General features: G+C 38.9%; 1 protein-coding gene across 2 annotated transcripts in view; it reads right to left on the bottom strand.

Annotated features, from left to right (window-relative positions):
• The window catches only part of KLHL1 (kelch like family member 1), a 234,295-nt gene extending 219,052 nt beyond the window's left edge, over positions 1-15,243 (bottom strand). For both annotated transcript variants that reach the window (XM_075046094.1, XM_075046095.1), the window contains exon 1: positions 14,726-15,243. In XM_075046094.1, coding sequence (XP_074902195.1) covers positions 14,726-15,243 — 518 coding nt within the window. The remainder of the gene's footprint in view (positions 1-14,725) is intronic.
• Positions 15,244-17,003: the final 1,760 nt, after the last annotated feature.

The following is a 17,003-nucleotide window of genomic DNA, read 5'->3' as shown; positions in this document are numbered from 1 at the left end:
TTAATAACAGAATATATTTTCTTTCTTCCACTAAACTTGTAACTATCTCTTCAACCATTTGATGGGATTTTGAGATTAATAATTTTCCAAGGTTCTGACAATGCTGGCAGAAGCATGATCATTTCCTGAACCAGAATTCAAAAATTAGTAAAGAAGAAGTCCTAATCAGCTCAATTCAACACATTCATTTGAATCAGTACTAGTCTTTGTAACACTCTTCAGGCTTTTTAACTATCTAATTATGATCTTTGAAGCAAAAATATTTTTTAAAATGAGACTGCAGCCTTTTTGTTCTTATGCCATACAGGATGATTCAGTAATTTTGAAAATCTTCTTAATAATTAATTTTAAACCAATAAATCATGCAGTGGAATCACTCCTTCCCACTATTTTCTTATAAAACAGTATTGTCTTACAAAAATGTTTTCATGGAAAATTTATGTTCATCCCTGCTTTTGTGTACAGAAAAGAAACATCAAATCTTTTTTGACTCACCCTTCCACAGTGAACTGAATTAGAATAGAATGGTCACATTTTGTACACAGCGATCACTTTTTTCCCCCTTTTAGCACATTTTGGTCTCCATTAATTTTCAAACAAGCCTAAAGGAACTTGCTATAACAAGGACACATTTAAAAAGCATGCTTAAAAATCAGACATTATTACACAAATCAGCATGAGAAGTAATTTGAAAGATAAAGCAAATCAGGGACTGAAAAAAAAAAAGAAGTAATTATAATTTTGTAAGTTATTTATCTTCTGTTATCATTTATTACAACATGAACCATAAGTTTTAAGTTTTGACAGGAGATATGCTTTTAAACTTAATAATATATGGTTGGCCCCAATAAAAAAATTTCCAAATATTTAAAACAGTTGTCAAGAATACAATTACTGGAAGCTGTCAAAAATTTATTTCTGAAGCTCTTGCTTTGGATTTCTGGTATGTTGTATTTTGGTTTTCCAATTACATCCATGTTTCCAATTCATAATAATGTTCTGGAAATTCCACAGTGCAGTGTGGAAATTTTCCAGACTTAACTCTGTCCAGAAGTTTAAAACAGAAGGCTAATATTACAGAGTAATAAAAGTTACAGAAAAATTCACAAAAAAGCACCTAACCTAACCTTACAAGATTTTCTGAAAATCCACACAGCAAAGACAAGGCACGCAATATAATTTACAGAAATAGTCATTAGGAATACCTGTTTTTGAAACATCACTTATCTTTACATTAGATCAGCTTTAGACTGAGTTTTGATATTCTGAAACTTGTCTAAATGACATGAGGTTTGTGTTTTGTTCATTTTTTAACTTACAGTTTTAGACAGTCTTCTGTTCCTAAAGAGAAAAACATCTACAAAAGCGGAAAAGGAGTCATTGCAAGTGCTGCTTACTCTGAAAGGATGCCGAAGTTCAATCTCTGACAGAAAGATTGCCTGTTACGGTAATAGTAAGGAATCTTAGATAAAGTTTCACCAGCATGCAAAGGGGAAATGTATTTTTCTGAGCTCCACCAGAGCCTTCTCCAATGTAGTGGTTTTACGAAAAGGCAAAAAGGAAGTATCATTATTTGTACTTTTTTCCAGGAAAAATTGAAATAAGTAATGAAGAAATATAAAAAATAAAAAGAAATACAAATCAGTGAGGAAACTGGAACCCATCTACGTGGCATTTCAGTATGCTCAAACGTGCAGAGATATAGTTTTATTACAGAGTTGTGGCCCTGACAGCAAAGTTCGGGACATATAATCAAGGCATGACATTTGAATAGAGAGGCAGCAGTACTTCAGAAATTAGTATTGTTCCTGGTTTCCCGGCTTGTCTATCTATATTTATATACACAGAAACATACAACTGTGTGTATGTTGAAATATGCAGATTCTTCACCTTTTAACATAAAAAAAAGGCATACTGACATTTTTCTGCTTAATTTACACCATAAACACACTTTCTTCAAAACTTTTAGCAGACAATGTTATCTGCATAATACTAATCAGAGCACCTATCATCTGCTTGTAACAGAATGCACACACCATCTGTTGGGTGTGGGGGGGTTCAACTGCTGTTTTCATATGCTAAAATAAAAAGCAAAACAAAATAAAAATCCTGAAGTACATTTGAGCTTTTCCTACAGCACAGTAATCATGGGTGGCTCTATTTAGACTACACAAAGAGGCAAGAGAGAAAAACAAGCCCCTAAAGAATTAAGTTATTTGACTTCACCTTGCAAAATAACATATGCTTTGATATGCCTCTGTTGTAATAGAACATTAGTCTGCAGGAAAAAAAAAGTTCTTTCCAAGATTCATTTTTGAGATTAATTAATCTTACTACTTTTTAGTTTTCTATATCTTGAACTTTTTCACTGATCTTCTCAAAATGTTCTTGTGTCATGCACAAGGGAATTAATTTCAATACCAGACATAAGATTTAAGAAACATCTGTATCAGTTCTTAATCACTGAAATTTGGAAAGAAACCTTCTGACAAATTTCTTCTTTAGAAGGAAGCCTCTTAGAAGAGGGTTCGCTAGACAAGGCAAATTCCTTCCTTTCTTAATTACTCTCTGCCTTTTTTTGCTACATAATTCCCAATCATCACTACAAAGGAAACAGGACACTTCAGACAGCAATCTCCTTGATTAGACAACCACGTTTGATTCTGTGAGTTACACTTTTAATGCTGTGTACGCTCTTATTATGAGAAGATTAAGAGCCTAGCACATAAAAAGATCTTATTTCGACTCTGAGCTTTAGTAATGGTTGAAGCCTGTCATGAAAATAGTGTCACCTGAAGAGAAATCAACCTAACAGCTTAGATGGTGGTGAGACAGACGGTACTAGAGAATACTTAGTGCTATTAGGAAACTATACAAAATTACTTTTAAGTCTTTATTTTGTATCAAATTCACTATGTGATTCTGGAAGCAAAAAACTTAATGATATTTTCCACAATCTTTTTAAGATGATATAATGAGAAATACGACATTGAATGGGCTCATTGGGGGGATATCAATGAAGATGGTGCACAAAAATGAACACACATTTACACATAATTAAAATTTTAGAGTTTGAGGAACTAAACACACAAGTTTTGATTATACACTTTAACTTCATTTTAATGAGTACTGTGGATGAATTTATTTTACTACAACATTTATCTGAGGAAGATAGAGGGTCTTGCCTTTAAGGACTCAGACTCCAAACAGCTAGTTTCAGTTTCTAAGTTCCCCCATGTAGTTCAGGTTTTTTTGATTCAGTGTTCTGTCTTAAAAAAAAATAGATAATAGTACTGGCATTTACTTCCAATTAGTATAATTTCTTCAAACTCTAAGCTTTTCAAGATATGAGTATGTGTGTATGTTAAATGCTTGACACGATGGGGACTGATTTTGTGTAGTTATGCATAGTCATGAGTTTTGGCACACCACGCTACTCTAGTGGAAGAGCAAATCAAAGGAGGAAGCCATAAAATGTAAACAGAGGATGTACTTAAATTATAAAAGATGTACTCAAAGATGTTGTAAAAATGGGATCATAACAAAAAACTTGTAATCCACATATGAAAGATAAGAGGTTTTTAAACTCTTTGTCAGCATCTGTAGCCAACATTTTCATAGAAAGATACTGACTGATAGTTTATGAGAGATTGTTTAATGCACTTCCTTCTTCAAAGCAAAAGGGCTATCATGCTTAAACATGTCATGATTGACAGACATCTGTCTAACCTATTCTTCTAATCCCGAGTATCAAATAGGCCACACCACTCCCTGGAAATCTGTTCCTGTGCGTCCGTATCTATAGAAACAATTTCTTACTGATCATCTCATGTGTGATTTAAATCCTTTAAGTCTTTTCCAACATTCCTTTCATAGGAAGAGTAGATTAATATTGTTATCAAATCTTAAAAAAAAAAAAAATTTCCTATGCTAATTTTTTCTTGGTAAAACATGTTTCCTAAAATTCTAGTGATTTTTTTACCCAGAATTTCTCCAAATAATCCATACATTTCTTGACTGTCCTGGACAATGCAGTAGAGCTGAGGCTCTACCAAAACTGATCAGAGAAGAGGAATTATTAAATTGTTTTGCAGGCTATGTATCTGTTCATATATTCCTATGATTACATTTTAGCAGCAGCATAGCATTGTTGACTCATATTTTACTCGCTGTTTACTAACTGCAAAATTTCTGCAGAACTGCTATCTAGACATTTGATCCCACTGGGTATCTCTGCTGATTATTCTTGTGACAGGATAGCAAGTTGAACTATTCCATATTCATTTTTTCAGAGGATGCCTCTGGTTTTACAAGATTATTTTGCATTCCAATTCTCTCCTGTAACATACTGGTGAACCGTCTAAGACTCTTTTCGTCTTTATTTTTAAGAAGCATATGCTTTATTTCATTATTTAGTCATTAGCAACTACAATGAAAGTACTGGGCCCAAAAGAAACATAGGAAGAATTCCAAACAATACAACTATTTCTCCTAATTTTGCATTTGAAGAAGGCTTTCCTCTTGCATCCCTTTTATACTAGTTTTCATAAATTCCATTTCCACCCCAGATGAACAGTGTACAGAAGCATTCACTTTCATCTAAATTTCAATCATTTCAAAGACTATTATATTTTCAAACAAAAGTCATTAATCTTCTAAATTAAAATAACGAGAGTCAAGATATGCAAAACTCAATTCAGGATGATTAATTATAACCAAATATCTTGGTGAAGGCACTGTTGATTAACAAACAATTATTTACTGAAGCTTTTGCTATTAAAAAAATCTTCTGAAATGTGGCAGTAGTTTGAAGTTCTCATGTCTGTCAACAGCAGACTAAAAAGATTTAAAAAAATTGTTCCCACTAACTGAAAATATTAAGAATTGTTTATTCCATATTCTTTAGCTCCCTCTCCCCTTCTTTCTCCTCTCTCCTTCCTTGTTTTGAATCTTTCTTACGTATTTTGAAGTTGTGCTTACTCTTGCTACTTTGGGGAAGGTATTCTTTTGGGGGTATTTTTGTTCTGAACTTCAGATAATTTATATAAAAAGTAGGGTGTCACTGTGGATAAATTAACAATAAAAATTAAGACAAAACAGCTGACAAAAAAATTTCAACTTGCATAAGAAGAGCCACACACAGAAAGTGTACATTAAGCATGATGCTTAGTAGTACAAAATTCTGTGATAAGTCATTTTATAAAAATAATCTTTCAGACATTCACAAATGATTGTAATTCAATTGCATGCATAAAAACATAACAGTGCATGTGGAGATTAATAATGAATGGATGTATACTAATATTATTCCAGATTCCAATTTATAAGTAGGGAAATAACAAGGAATTCAAGAAGTGGTAAACAGGTCAGCCTGAAGGCCTGGATTAGTGAAGCACTGTCCTGCGTTCAGCTGGGATAGAGTTAATTTCTACAGGAACCTGGGAGGTGGGGGGCATAGCCGGGGCAGCTGACCTGAACTAGCCAAGGAGCTATTCCATACCATGTGCCATGATGTTCAGTATATAAATGGGGAGCAGGCCGGGGGGAGCTCTCGGCTTTCGGTGGGGGAAGTGGCAGAGCGTCAGGTCCCGGGTGGTGAGCAGTTGCACTGTGCATCACTCTTTTTGTATGCTCTTTCATTAGTACCGTTGTTGTTGTTGTTGTAATTTTTTTTGTGTTGTCCCAGTAAACTGCCCTTATCTCAACCCTCAAGGTTCCGGGTTTTTTTTTTTCCTTTTCTCTCCTCCGTCTCCTTCCTACCCCACCTACCCCACCGGAGGAGGGTGGGAGGAGTGAGAGAGCGGCTGCGTGGTCCCTTGTTACCGGCTGGGCTGGAACCATGACACGCACCTATCCTGCCTAAAACTTAAAAAGAACTTACATTTCCATAGGCAGCCAGAAGTCTAGCTAAGAACAGAAAGTTGAGTATCTGAAGTGCTACATATTCTTGCAAATACAGACAAACTGTTCTTTTTGCATGTTTTCTCCATAGTTATGACACTTGCCCAAGAAACATGAGACAACTTCAATGCTCTGAAAGAAATTCTTCATCGCTGAACTACAAGATATTCTGGGAGAAGATAGTTTCAACAAAGTTATACAGCACAATAAAACTATGCATTAGGCATGCATCCTGTATTTTCTCTCTTTATATATTCCTATACCCTATTTATAGGTATGAATCATTTACACAGTTGAAGAATCACCAGAAAGAATTATGAGCCCAAATAGGATTAAATTCTAGGACTGCATTCAGCAAACAGCATATAAGTGTGTGATTATACCTGTTCAGATGAAAGGATCTTTTGTGATCTTTATTTGATTTGGTTTGGGTTCCTCTTTGAGCTTTGCACAAAGCAACACTACCACAGCAGCAAAAAGATACCATAAGGTCAAAACAATGCTGCTTTTTCCATATGTTTAAAGTAGGAGGAAGGATAAAAACAGATGACAAGCAAATCGAAGTGTTATAAGAAGCTGAACATTTTAATGTTGATAAGACATAGTAAAACAGAAAACTCAACTGATACAGTTTAAAAAAGAATGAATGGTGAGTGATGCGTTACACACAGTGAGCCCAGCCACTTATTAGACAATAAGAAAGTAAGTGCCTTAAACTCAGACAATCAATTCAGTGTGACAAAAATTATCCGTTTAGATTCAAGAAATAATTTTTGAAAAAGACATTTCTGTCTTTCAAACTCCTTTCGACACAACGGCAACTGTTGAAACAGTGCCAAAGGCCAAAGGATAAAATCTCCTATTTTCAGCTGGATCTAATTTTACATGATTGATTTCTAACATTCAATTTTAATAGTTGAAGCAAATAATTCCAAACTGTGGAAGACATACCACCTTAAAACCACAGGGAAGAACAACCTAATATAAATTGAAAGTATGTATTGAAATTTCCAGTTAATCCTTAACATGAATTCTGGAAAAACTTACATTGTTTTGTTTATTCTGCAGCTAAATGCTTTCATTTCTTATTTTGTAATAAATTAAAAGAGTATTTTAAAAGTGTGAATGATGATAATTTTTTAATCTGTTATTACAGTTAAAATTAACATTTTAATTTTTTAAAAATAAAAGATCAAAAAGGTTAATGAAACAACATCTAAACAAAATTATGATCTTCAGTGAAACTGTTACAAAAAAATAATATTTTAATATTTTGGATCTGTGGCTTAAATTATTGGTAAGCTATGACTTTTTGAAATAAAAATCAGAAATTTTAGGCACTGCTGAAATTATATTTTTGGTAAATTTTTGAGTTGGGGATTTTAGGGGTTTGGGGTTTTTTTCAGTATTACTAGGGATGACTACACAGGTACTTATCTTTCTGTGGAAGTTGCAGCAGTTCTCAACTTTTTAGAGGACAGTTTTCCGTTCTGAAACTTTTAATGGCACACATTTAGCTATTTCCCTAGAGCAAATAGTTTACTTTAGGTCATTTATCCTGTATTCTAAAAAAATGTTCAAACACCAGGAAATTTGTATACTAGGAAATTCTGCCAAAACATCATAGCATAATATTTAAGGAGCAGTTTTCACCTAAAAAATGCAAGTTTGAGATATAAAAGGAAAGAGCAATCTCTTAAGCTGCTTGCAACAGGGTATAAAAAAAATGTGTCACAAGGATAAGAAGTGGCTGTTAGAAAGCAATGATCACGTGTTAAGAATATGTTAACCTATATGTAGCAGCACCATCCTTATGAATTTAGCAGATTCCAACAATATCCTCTAATTTTTTTCCATGTATACTATTTAAGTGAACTTCACCACTCACAAAAATAGCATAGAAGAATCAGCTATTATTTATTTATTAATAACTGTGTAGGAATCTAAAGATTAAAAGTGTGTGTGTATGCATAAATTTATAAAATATGTATACATATATGCCCTTTTTATATCTGTATGTATTATTATGTTTATATAAAGAGATAAAAGCAGATGATACAGATTTAGATGTCTGTGTGCACATATAGACCTATATATGTCCATACTACTATTACCACAAAACTGTTTTTTTCAGGGGAAAAAAAAAAAGATATTCAAGCCAACAGTATTTCTGGAGGCTTACCTATAAAGATTCAGCATCAGTCATATTTTTCAGAGATAGCTGTTCTTCTCTGTACGTAGTTTCACTTTTACTATGGAAAGGCTGAACAGCATTTTCCTTTTCTAATGTTATTTGATGTTACCCTTAAGACAACTGTAGTTTCAGAGGTATTTTACTGATTTAGCCACTCTCTATGCAGCTGATATTTTCATTGCCAAATCTCTTCTTCATGTTGAATCTTTTGGAAATATTCTGGCAAAACAGTGCAAGCATTTCTGAAAATAAGTCGGGAGGAAAAAAATGTTGTTTAGCCAATGCTGAAAGTACATGGATAACAACAACAAAAATAACTGTCAAGTCTTGCTTTCTAGTGAGTCTAGTGGGCCCGTATTTCAGAGCAGCACCCTTACCTTTACTGGGAAGAGAGATATGCTCTTTACTAACGCTATGAAAATCTACCAAGATTTAATTAATTTTATCCTTTTAGAACAGTATGAATTTGCAATGTAGGCTTCAAATGATGTCCATTTTCTCAAATTTAATTGAACATTAAACATTTAAATTGAACATTTAAATCTGAACTAGCCACTTTAGACTACTGTGATACTCAGTGAAGAGAAACAGGCATGTCTGGAAGACAATTCACCTTATTCTAAAATGTGCATCTAAGAAAGAGATAAGATAAATCACCATCACTGACAGAATGAATTACTCAAACTTAGGTGTCTTACTGACCCATTAAACATAGCAAATAGTACCATCAATGTGGCAGCAGTTGAGGAGACAGGTCAGAGAAACACAGTAAAACGGGAAGCTGGGGAGAAAACATAGGAATGGGAATTCTATTAGAATTCCATTGAAACTGACAAAGGAGCTGGAGGAAGTTGTAAAGGATATTGAAATTCAAAGATTAGGAAATAGTGGCAGAGAAACAGAAGAATGAGAGATCTGACAAGCTGTTAAGGAGCTAGGGGACAAATGGGACTTGATTTGTGAAAGCATCTAGGACAAGATACAGGAAAGAATGCACTGTTCTGCATTACAGTAAGTAACCTGGTGAGTAAACCCAAGGAGGCAGATCGTAAGAGAAGCCAGTAAAATCAAATAACACTGTCTGGGTAAGGAACCCAGGATTTGAATAAGGCAGGCAGGAATAGCCTGAGACCGTGGAATGGAGAAAAAAAGCTAGAATGAGATCAGAAGGAGAACACATAATTAAGACAAAAAGAGTTTAAAGAGGATGGAACAAAAGGAACTAAGTTTGAGAGCACCAAGAAGAGAAGTGGTGGACAAAAGAAATGACAGCACATGAAGTGATTTGTGTGTTCTTCCACTTCCTTTGTTAACAACCAAAACTGCTAAACAGCTCACATTAGAAAAGCTGTTCTAGAAGTAGCAAAGCCAAAGACTTCACAGTCAGGGAATTCTAGAACCAGATTTTCCTTGTAACTTTAATTTCATTCCATCTATGTATATATACAGTCTTTAGCTATATGATCATGCATTACTTTTATCCCCAGATTCTTTTGCATCCCATGCACAGAACACACATCCTCTGAGAATGAATCAGAACTTTGGAGGAGAAAGGTTTGTGGTCTGTGTTGTGTATGAACCCTGCCTCTTTTGTTGTGAAAGTCAAAAGTACGAGTATAAAAGCATAAAAGTTATATAACAATTTTTAAAAGTTTCATAATCAACTTGAAAAGCCAGCTTATGGTAAAGACAAATGAATTATTCTCTTCTGATTCCATAACCTAGAAATGCAGAGTCGTGTGATCTATATTACACCCCTAGCATCAAATTACATTCCTAACAGAGCATTCTGTATGAGATAGCCAAGTCAATGGAAACCATAAGCAGCTATAAATTTGATGTCTATAGTATCTAATTTTAGGATCTGGCTATTACAGTAGTATCCATAGTTCATACTTTGATATCTAGATAATACCAAGAGGACAGCACCTCAGAAAGGCCACAGCTACATTCAGTTGAGAAAATACTTAAAGGTGTGAGAGCTCACAGGATAGACTAAGACACAGGAAGGTGTCTCGATTCCCCTCTTTTTGTAAGCTCAGGTACTGAGGTCAAAACTGTAAATGGGAAACTCCATTTACTTAGAAACCAGAGCCCAGAATCCTCTCCTGAGACTAGATACTTATACAACAGTACATCAAGTACTTAAGCTGTAAATTTTGATGACAATTTTATCTACATTTTCAAAAATGATCAAAATATTTTCTCTTTAAATTAGAAAGCTGCATTGAAATTCTTGCTCATCCTGACAGGTTTCAAACTCCTAACTTTCTATAGCAGCAAGCTAACCACAAGGTGGTAGGTTGCTAAGAGAAAAGGAGGAAGACTTGAAAGCGAGAGAGAATAAATGGGCAAAAGCATCAAAATGCAAGATTTGTGGGATCAGAACAGAAAAATACAAAAGAAATGCTTATCCAACAGTTTTGGTTCTATAGTTTTAAAAAACACATTTTTATGTTCATGATTCTAGGCTGATCATTATTATTGTTTCTTATCAAATAACTATTTAATTTAAATAAATAATTTTTGAGCATACAGAGTTGTAAACTAAACTGCTCAGTTAATGTTTGAATTACAAAATTATGCTCTCACTTTTTAACATTTTGGATTCCCCTTCATACTTAAGTTTTTACTTCCCAGTGACAAATTCAAAGGAAACAGTAGAAAATGTTCTTTTCTCATGACTTTTTCTAGTGAAGCAAGATATAAGTGTGAAATTCTGCTATGTGAGGAGAGCACAGCACGCAATCCTTTCACTTCTTGCTTTACAGTACACTATCATAGAGTATCTAATGGTGGGAGGACTTGCCATCTTCTTTCAGAAGCTGTTATTTTCAAATACTTGTATGTTTTATGAAAGACTTCCGCACTGTCAGTGCTTGCTTTATGTGGGTTAGGCGTATCTAGCTTATCCTTCTTGGAGCTGCCTCTTAAACAAAATGTTAATTGAATCCTGTGTTCCTCACTCCTCTTACACACAGCCAGAGGAGTCTGGGACTGGTTTGCAGAAGGGCTCATCATTTATGGGTGCAGCTGAGAACAAAGAAAGTAGTAGGAGAAAAACGCTATGTGCTCTGAAACCAGCAATTCAACACTTTTTCGGTTTTATCTCTCTCTCTGTTTTACCCCTCCATTGTAAAATAGGGCTGTTGCAAAGATAAATCCATGAATAGTTTGTGAGCCACGTACTGAATGTAGCAGTGAACAGTGCTGGGGGCTCATGAGTAATTATGTCTTCATAGGATTTGGACAGTGTAAAGCAAGCAAAGCATGGTACCGTTGACTGAGGAAGGAGGGAAGAAAATACTGACTCTGCTTATTAAGTGAATACCATTCATGTTGAGGGTTGATTAGTATGTCACGTGAAAAAAGCTATCACGATCATGCAAAAACTCCATTGTAAACTCATAGGAGCTGATGGCTATATAGAAAACCTTAGCGCTGGTATTTTTCCAAGCATTTTGTGGTTGATTTATAAACCCTAATTGTAAATTCATTATATAGATTTTTTTCCTAACAGCTTTTTCTTACAAAATTAAGATCAAAATAGAACCTACGTTTAAGTATCTACTGCAGTTATTGCCAAATTTGTCATGCAAGCTCTAAAACAATTTTATATGCAAGTTTTCAAGCAATTTCAAGCAATCAAATAGTGTTTTAACACTAATTGTTAACTGTAAAATATTTTCTTGATTTTACAAATACAATATGGAATGTAGAATAATTACGTCAGTACTTTACATCATGCATGAAGTCTAACCCTTCAGTCTTCTTAATGCCAATGGGACTATCCACATAACCTCACTTATGCATGTAAGTACCTGTACAATTAACATGACAGGATGTTCTTTAGAAGCATACAAAAACAAATCAATGAAGTAGAATGTACTTGTTATTACCCAATCATGCTCTCATTAAGTAAATTCCATAATATCTAACAGCATATTCAAAGTAAAATTAAGAATTCAAGATCATTCAGCTAAGCATTTAACTTAGATGTGAAAACAGAGTAACTACAAATCCACAAATAGCCAAAACCAGGAATTCTGCACATGAGATGGGCTGAAAAAGGATTCCAGTACTGAATTCATGCATCAAGCAGAGAGGAGCAACCGGAAAAAAAAAAACCAAACTCTTTTGGGGATACAAGGATCCCAAGCAGAAGCCAAAGGAAAAAAAGTGTAATTTTCACTTGTACGTACATTTTAATAGTAGAAATAACAAGAAATTTATTAATCCCAAGTATAAAACCAAAGCCACCTTGTCAACCTGTTCCTCACGTTACATCCTGCCACTGGGTTCCTAGCTAATACTGCCCAGAGACCCCCTGTTGACAACATTTGAAATATGGTGGATATAGTCTATTTTGGAACATAACCAAATGTTGAATTCTCATTGTTTTCGCAAAGCAAAAATACCGTTTTCCAAACAGTCCTAAAGTATTAAAGTAGTTCCTAAATACGTACACGACAAAATACTAAGGAGAGCCAGGAGTTAACAATTTTACACTCAGTGTACCAAACATCCAGGTGTATGCCTAAAGGCTTGGTGGAAGTTCCACATATTTTTCTGTTTATGTATTTGGTTATATCTATTATTCAGGACTGAACGGTAGTTTATATATGCTATAGTCATAATGAAGTAAAGAAGTCGGCAGCATTTATAAACAGACTAATTTCTACAGAAGGAGTGAGAAATAACTTGTCAGGGCATTAGAAGATCATTGGATCACAGAGCTTTCAAGCACAGCACTGCCATTTTTGCAGCATTTGACCACCTCTTGCCATAGCATTCAAAATTCATATAGGTAAACGAAAGGTTCTTAGATGGAAAAAGAGAAAGGAAAGTCTCAGACTCTAAAACTACCTTAAACATTTTCATATCTCAAAAGGTGGCATTTTCATTAATAATAAAATGGTATCTCCCTGCTTTAGTTATTTAAAATCTGAACAAATTTTAGCATATTCCTTCAACAAGACCAGGAGCTACTGATGACTAGATGTGCTGTTTCAGTAGCAATGAGTGAAGAACATGGAATAAATGGATTATAAAAACCCAAGAGCAGTAAGAATAAACCAGATCTATATTATCACAGAATGAGGAAGTGATGAGGAAGTTCATTCTAGCAAGTCAACTCTTATGGACAAATCAAGTGGTGCCATTAAAATTCAGTAAGCTTCTGTCAGTATGCAGATCTCTGAAGATTCTCAGATCAGTGACACACCAAATATAAAATCTATAGAATGAGATTATATTTGTACTAGTTTTTAACCTATTCTATTCAGTTCAGAAACCTTGAAGAGGTAATTTTATTTTACCTGTCTTTACAGCGTATCTCGAGAACATTTTGTATTGAATCCTACAATAAGCATCTTCTGGTTGTTCAGAATAACTTGCAATGTTCATGAAAACTTTGGCATCAATTTTTCTTCAAACACATACCCTAAGTCATTCATCAGTTATTCCACATTTGTTTAAATGAGGTAGCTCCTATGAAATGAGCTATGCTAACTGAGAAAACAATGAAGAGTTTCGAGTAGAGAATATATGCTTTAGGTGTCAATGAACAAGCTTAACATACTCAAAGTTATACGCATACGTAGGTTTATCTCTAGCCATATTAATCCAAACAAACGCACAGTGCTGTCTCTTTATCTAATAAAATATTTAACACGATATGCTTTACTTTCAATATGAAGAACACAAATCATTCTTTTCTTTTCTGCTTAGAAACACAACCATACATTTCTTTCCATAGAGAAAGTAATAAATGACAAGGAAAATGAAAATGAAATTATTTTAACCATGGGGAGGCAGGCGCAAACAGAGTTAAACCAATGAAGCGTTTTATCCTCAGGATTATCTGTATCACAGTATTTCTGAAAACTCTATGTTAGCTACGCTTTCTTGTTTTAACGATTTTAATTTGAGCTTGGGCTGGGCTGGGGGAGGAGGGCGGGGACTGAGAAAGAAAAGCAATTCAACACTGACAGAAGTTTCATACGAAACACAAGCACCTGGACGTGTCTTGGTTGTTCTGACATCTTCTCAGGCGTCACTCGTTTGATGACTCAAAAAGCAAACTGTTATTTTTCCCTGAGGTAGGCTATGACAGGATTTGTCCCCGATTTCCAGGAAAGCGGACGTTTTTCACTTTTGAGCTCTCACTTGCCATCCCCACGCTCGGAACAACATCACCTCCCGCTAGCATTTTAATGAACTTCTGAGAAAGTTGGGTGCCGACGATCCCCAGCGCGGAGCGCCGGCTCTCAGAGGCGCCGGGGCTGGGGCCGGCCCCGCCGGCGGGGGCAGGGGCAGGACGGGGGGCAGGGGCTGAGGCAGCGGCAGGGGCAGAGCAGGACCGGGGCAGCATCCCCTGCCCGCGGCACCCCGACCCTGAGGCTGGCCGCTCTCTGCCGGGAGCCCCGGGCAGCCCCCGCGGCGCCCTTCCCGCGCAGCGAGGCCCCCCCGCCCCCACACCCCGCCGTTCCAAGCGGAGAAGCCTTCCCGCCCTCAGGCCCCACCACAGCGCCCGCACACTTGCCCACCTGCGCACCCCCCCCCAACCCCCGCGGCCCCCCGGCCCGCCAACGCCGCGCAGGTTGCGCCGCAGCCGCCGCGCTTCCCTACCTGTGGCCGCCTCCGTCACCTGTTGCCCGGCTGCCTCCATCCGCGCAGCCCCCCGGCGCCTCCTCCCGCTCCGGCGGCGCCAGGGGCTTCTCGGGCTCCCGGGCCACCTCCATCCCGCCGGGCGCCGCCTCCGCCTCCTCCTCCTCCTCCTCCTCCAGGGACTCCACGTAGAAGACGGTGCGGGGCGGCGGCGGCGGCCCCGGCCCGTGGCCGTGCCCCGGCCCGTGCCCCCCGGCCGGCCGGCCGCCGGCGGGCAGCAGCGTCCCGTTGGGCGGGCCGGCCGTGGTGGCCGCCGACGAGGAGGCGGAGGAGGCGGATTTCTTCCAGAAGGCGCTGTTGCCTCTCTCCTGGCTCTTCAGCAGGCGGCTCTGGCTGGGCCCCCAGTGCTCGAAGCTGCTGTCGGGCGGCAGGCAGCCGCCCCCCGCCGGGCCGCCCGCCGGCGAGGGGTGGCTGAACAGTTTCCAGCGGAGGCGCAGGATGTGCTTCACGTCGAAGTCTTTCCTGCCGGAGCCGGACATGGTGCCGCGGCGGGCGGGGGACGGCCGCGGGCTGAGGCGGGACTCACGGCGGCCAGGCAGGGCCGGGCGGCGGCGGCGCGGGGCGGCCCCGCTCCCGGCAGCGGCGGCGGCGGCGGCGGTTCCTCCGGGCAGCGCTGCGCCTGTAGGGCGAGGGGTGGTAGCCGCCAGGAGGAGAGAGATGCGCGCACACGGCAGCGCAGGGAGAGAGGGAGGGAGGGTGGATGGGGAGAGGCACAGAGCCGAGAGGAGGTAGAGACACCGAGCAGGGAAGGGAGAAGGAGAGAGGGGGGAGATGGCCAGAGCTGACGAGAATTGCACGGCGATCGGTGGAAAGGGGAGGAGAGAGAGGCAGAAATGAGAGACACCTCTCAGGGGAGACAGGCACTTGCGAGGGAAGCGCGGGTGAGGGAGGCTGCGAAGACGTGCTAGTCTGATTAACGGGGAACCCAGCGGAGCTACAGCCCGGAGAAGACCGGCGGCGGCGGCAGCAGCCACCGTGGGAGGCAGCTGGCTCTTCCTCAGTCTCTTAGAGCTCCGTGACCGAGTGCAGCCAGAGAGGGAAAAGTCACCTGGAAGCCTCTCTCCACCTCCCGCCTTCCCATCCCATTCCTCAGGGGAGTCCCATGCCTGCAGTTATCTGGGATGGCAAAGCGCGAGAGCTGGCACAGAGAGGAAGCGGGGCTCCTTTATATACCCTGTACGTAGGAGAAAAAAAAAAAAAAAAATCACGCCCGTGAGGCTGTCAAGGTCCTCAGTGTTCAATTTTCTATCTATCTCAGCGCCTCTCACCAAGCCGCCCCCTCCCCTGCATGTGACGCAGATGTGCTCTGGGGCCGTCAGTGCGAAGAGACAGAACGAGATGCTCCTGTCCTCCTGGTGCAAGTAAGTCGGCAGGTCACGAACTGTCCCTCATAGCCTCCTCCTCCCCTCCCGCCAGTGCAGGTCTCCTCACCTTGGTGTTTTGGTCCTGAGGCCACTGTGTAATACTGGGAGCAAAATAAAGCCAAACAACAAATTCAGCAGCAGCAGTGAACACAAGAGCGTGAATTGTAGGAGTACAGACTTAATAGACTGCATGCAGACTGGGTGAGGTTACAGGTTAACGATTTATTCTGCAGGCTCCATTCATTAGCCTGTTGGCCGAGTGTTGCTGTACCAGGAGAAAACATTGGATAGAGGGACAGTGTGTCAAACAAAAATAGCACTATACATCTGCTTCTTACCTTTTATATCTCCTCTCAATGCAGTCTGACAGCGCTAAGCCCAAGGGAGGTTCCTTCACGACAGAGAGATCTGCTTAGGAACATCTGCCCACTTGGGAGGGGTGTCACAAAGTACACTCTGCATCTGGGACATAATTACAAAATTAAGGGCTTCATGTTGAAATGTAGGAAAGAGATACGGGAGCAAAACTGCATATCATCACCTGCCACCTCATAAATCCCCACGCATGAAAAGTTGCCAGTAATAAGGTGATATACAGAATGCCTGCAATCCACCTGTACCTTAGAAAGTAGTATTCTAGAAGAAGATTTATGCCTAGGAAAATGATGAAAAAGATATTGTATTTTCCTGCACGTACTCTTTGCATTGGCCAGCTTTACCCATGCACTTGTGAGCTATCAAAAGTTTGTTATACTAACTCTTTGTGAATTCAAGAAATGAAGGAATTCTTTCCCTCAAGCTGGGATGTTTTAACTCCTCATTCATAAAACACTATAGCTTGAAAATCCCTCCAGAGAAACACAAAAGTCAAACAT

The sequence above is a fragment of the Buteo buteo genome, chromosome 14 (genome assembly GCF_964188355.1).
Source record: "Buteo buteo chromosome 14, bButBut1.hap1.1, whole genome shotgun sequence".
Lineage (NCBI taxonomy): Eukaryota > Metazoa > Chordata > Aves > Accipitriformes > Accipitridae > Buteo > Buteo buteo.
Note: the sequence above shows the minus strand (reverse complement) of the source record. Positions and strands in the feature narration are given on the sequence as shown.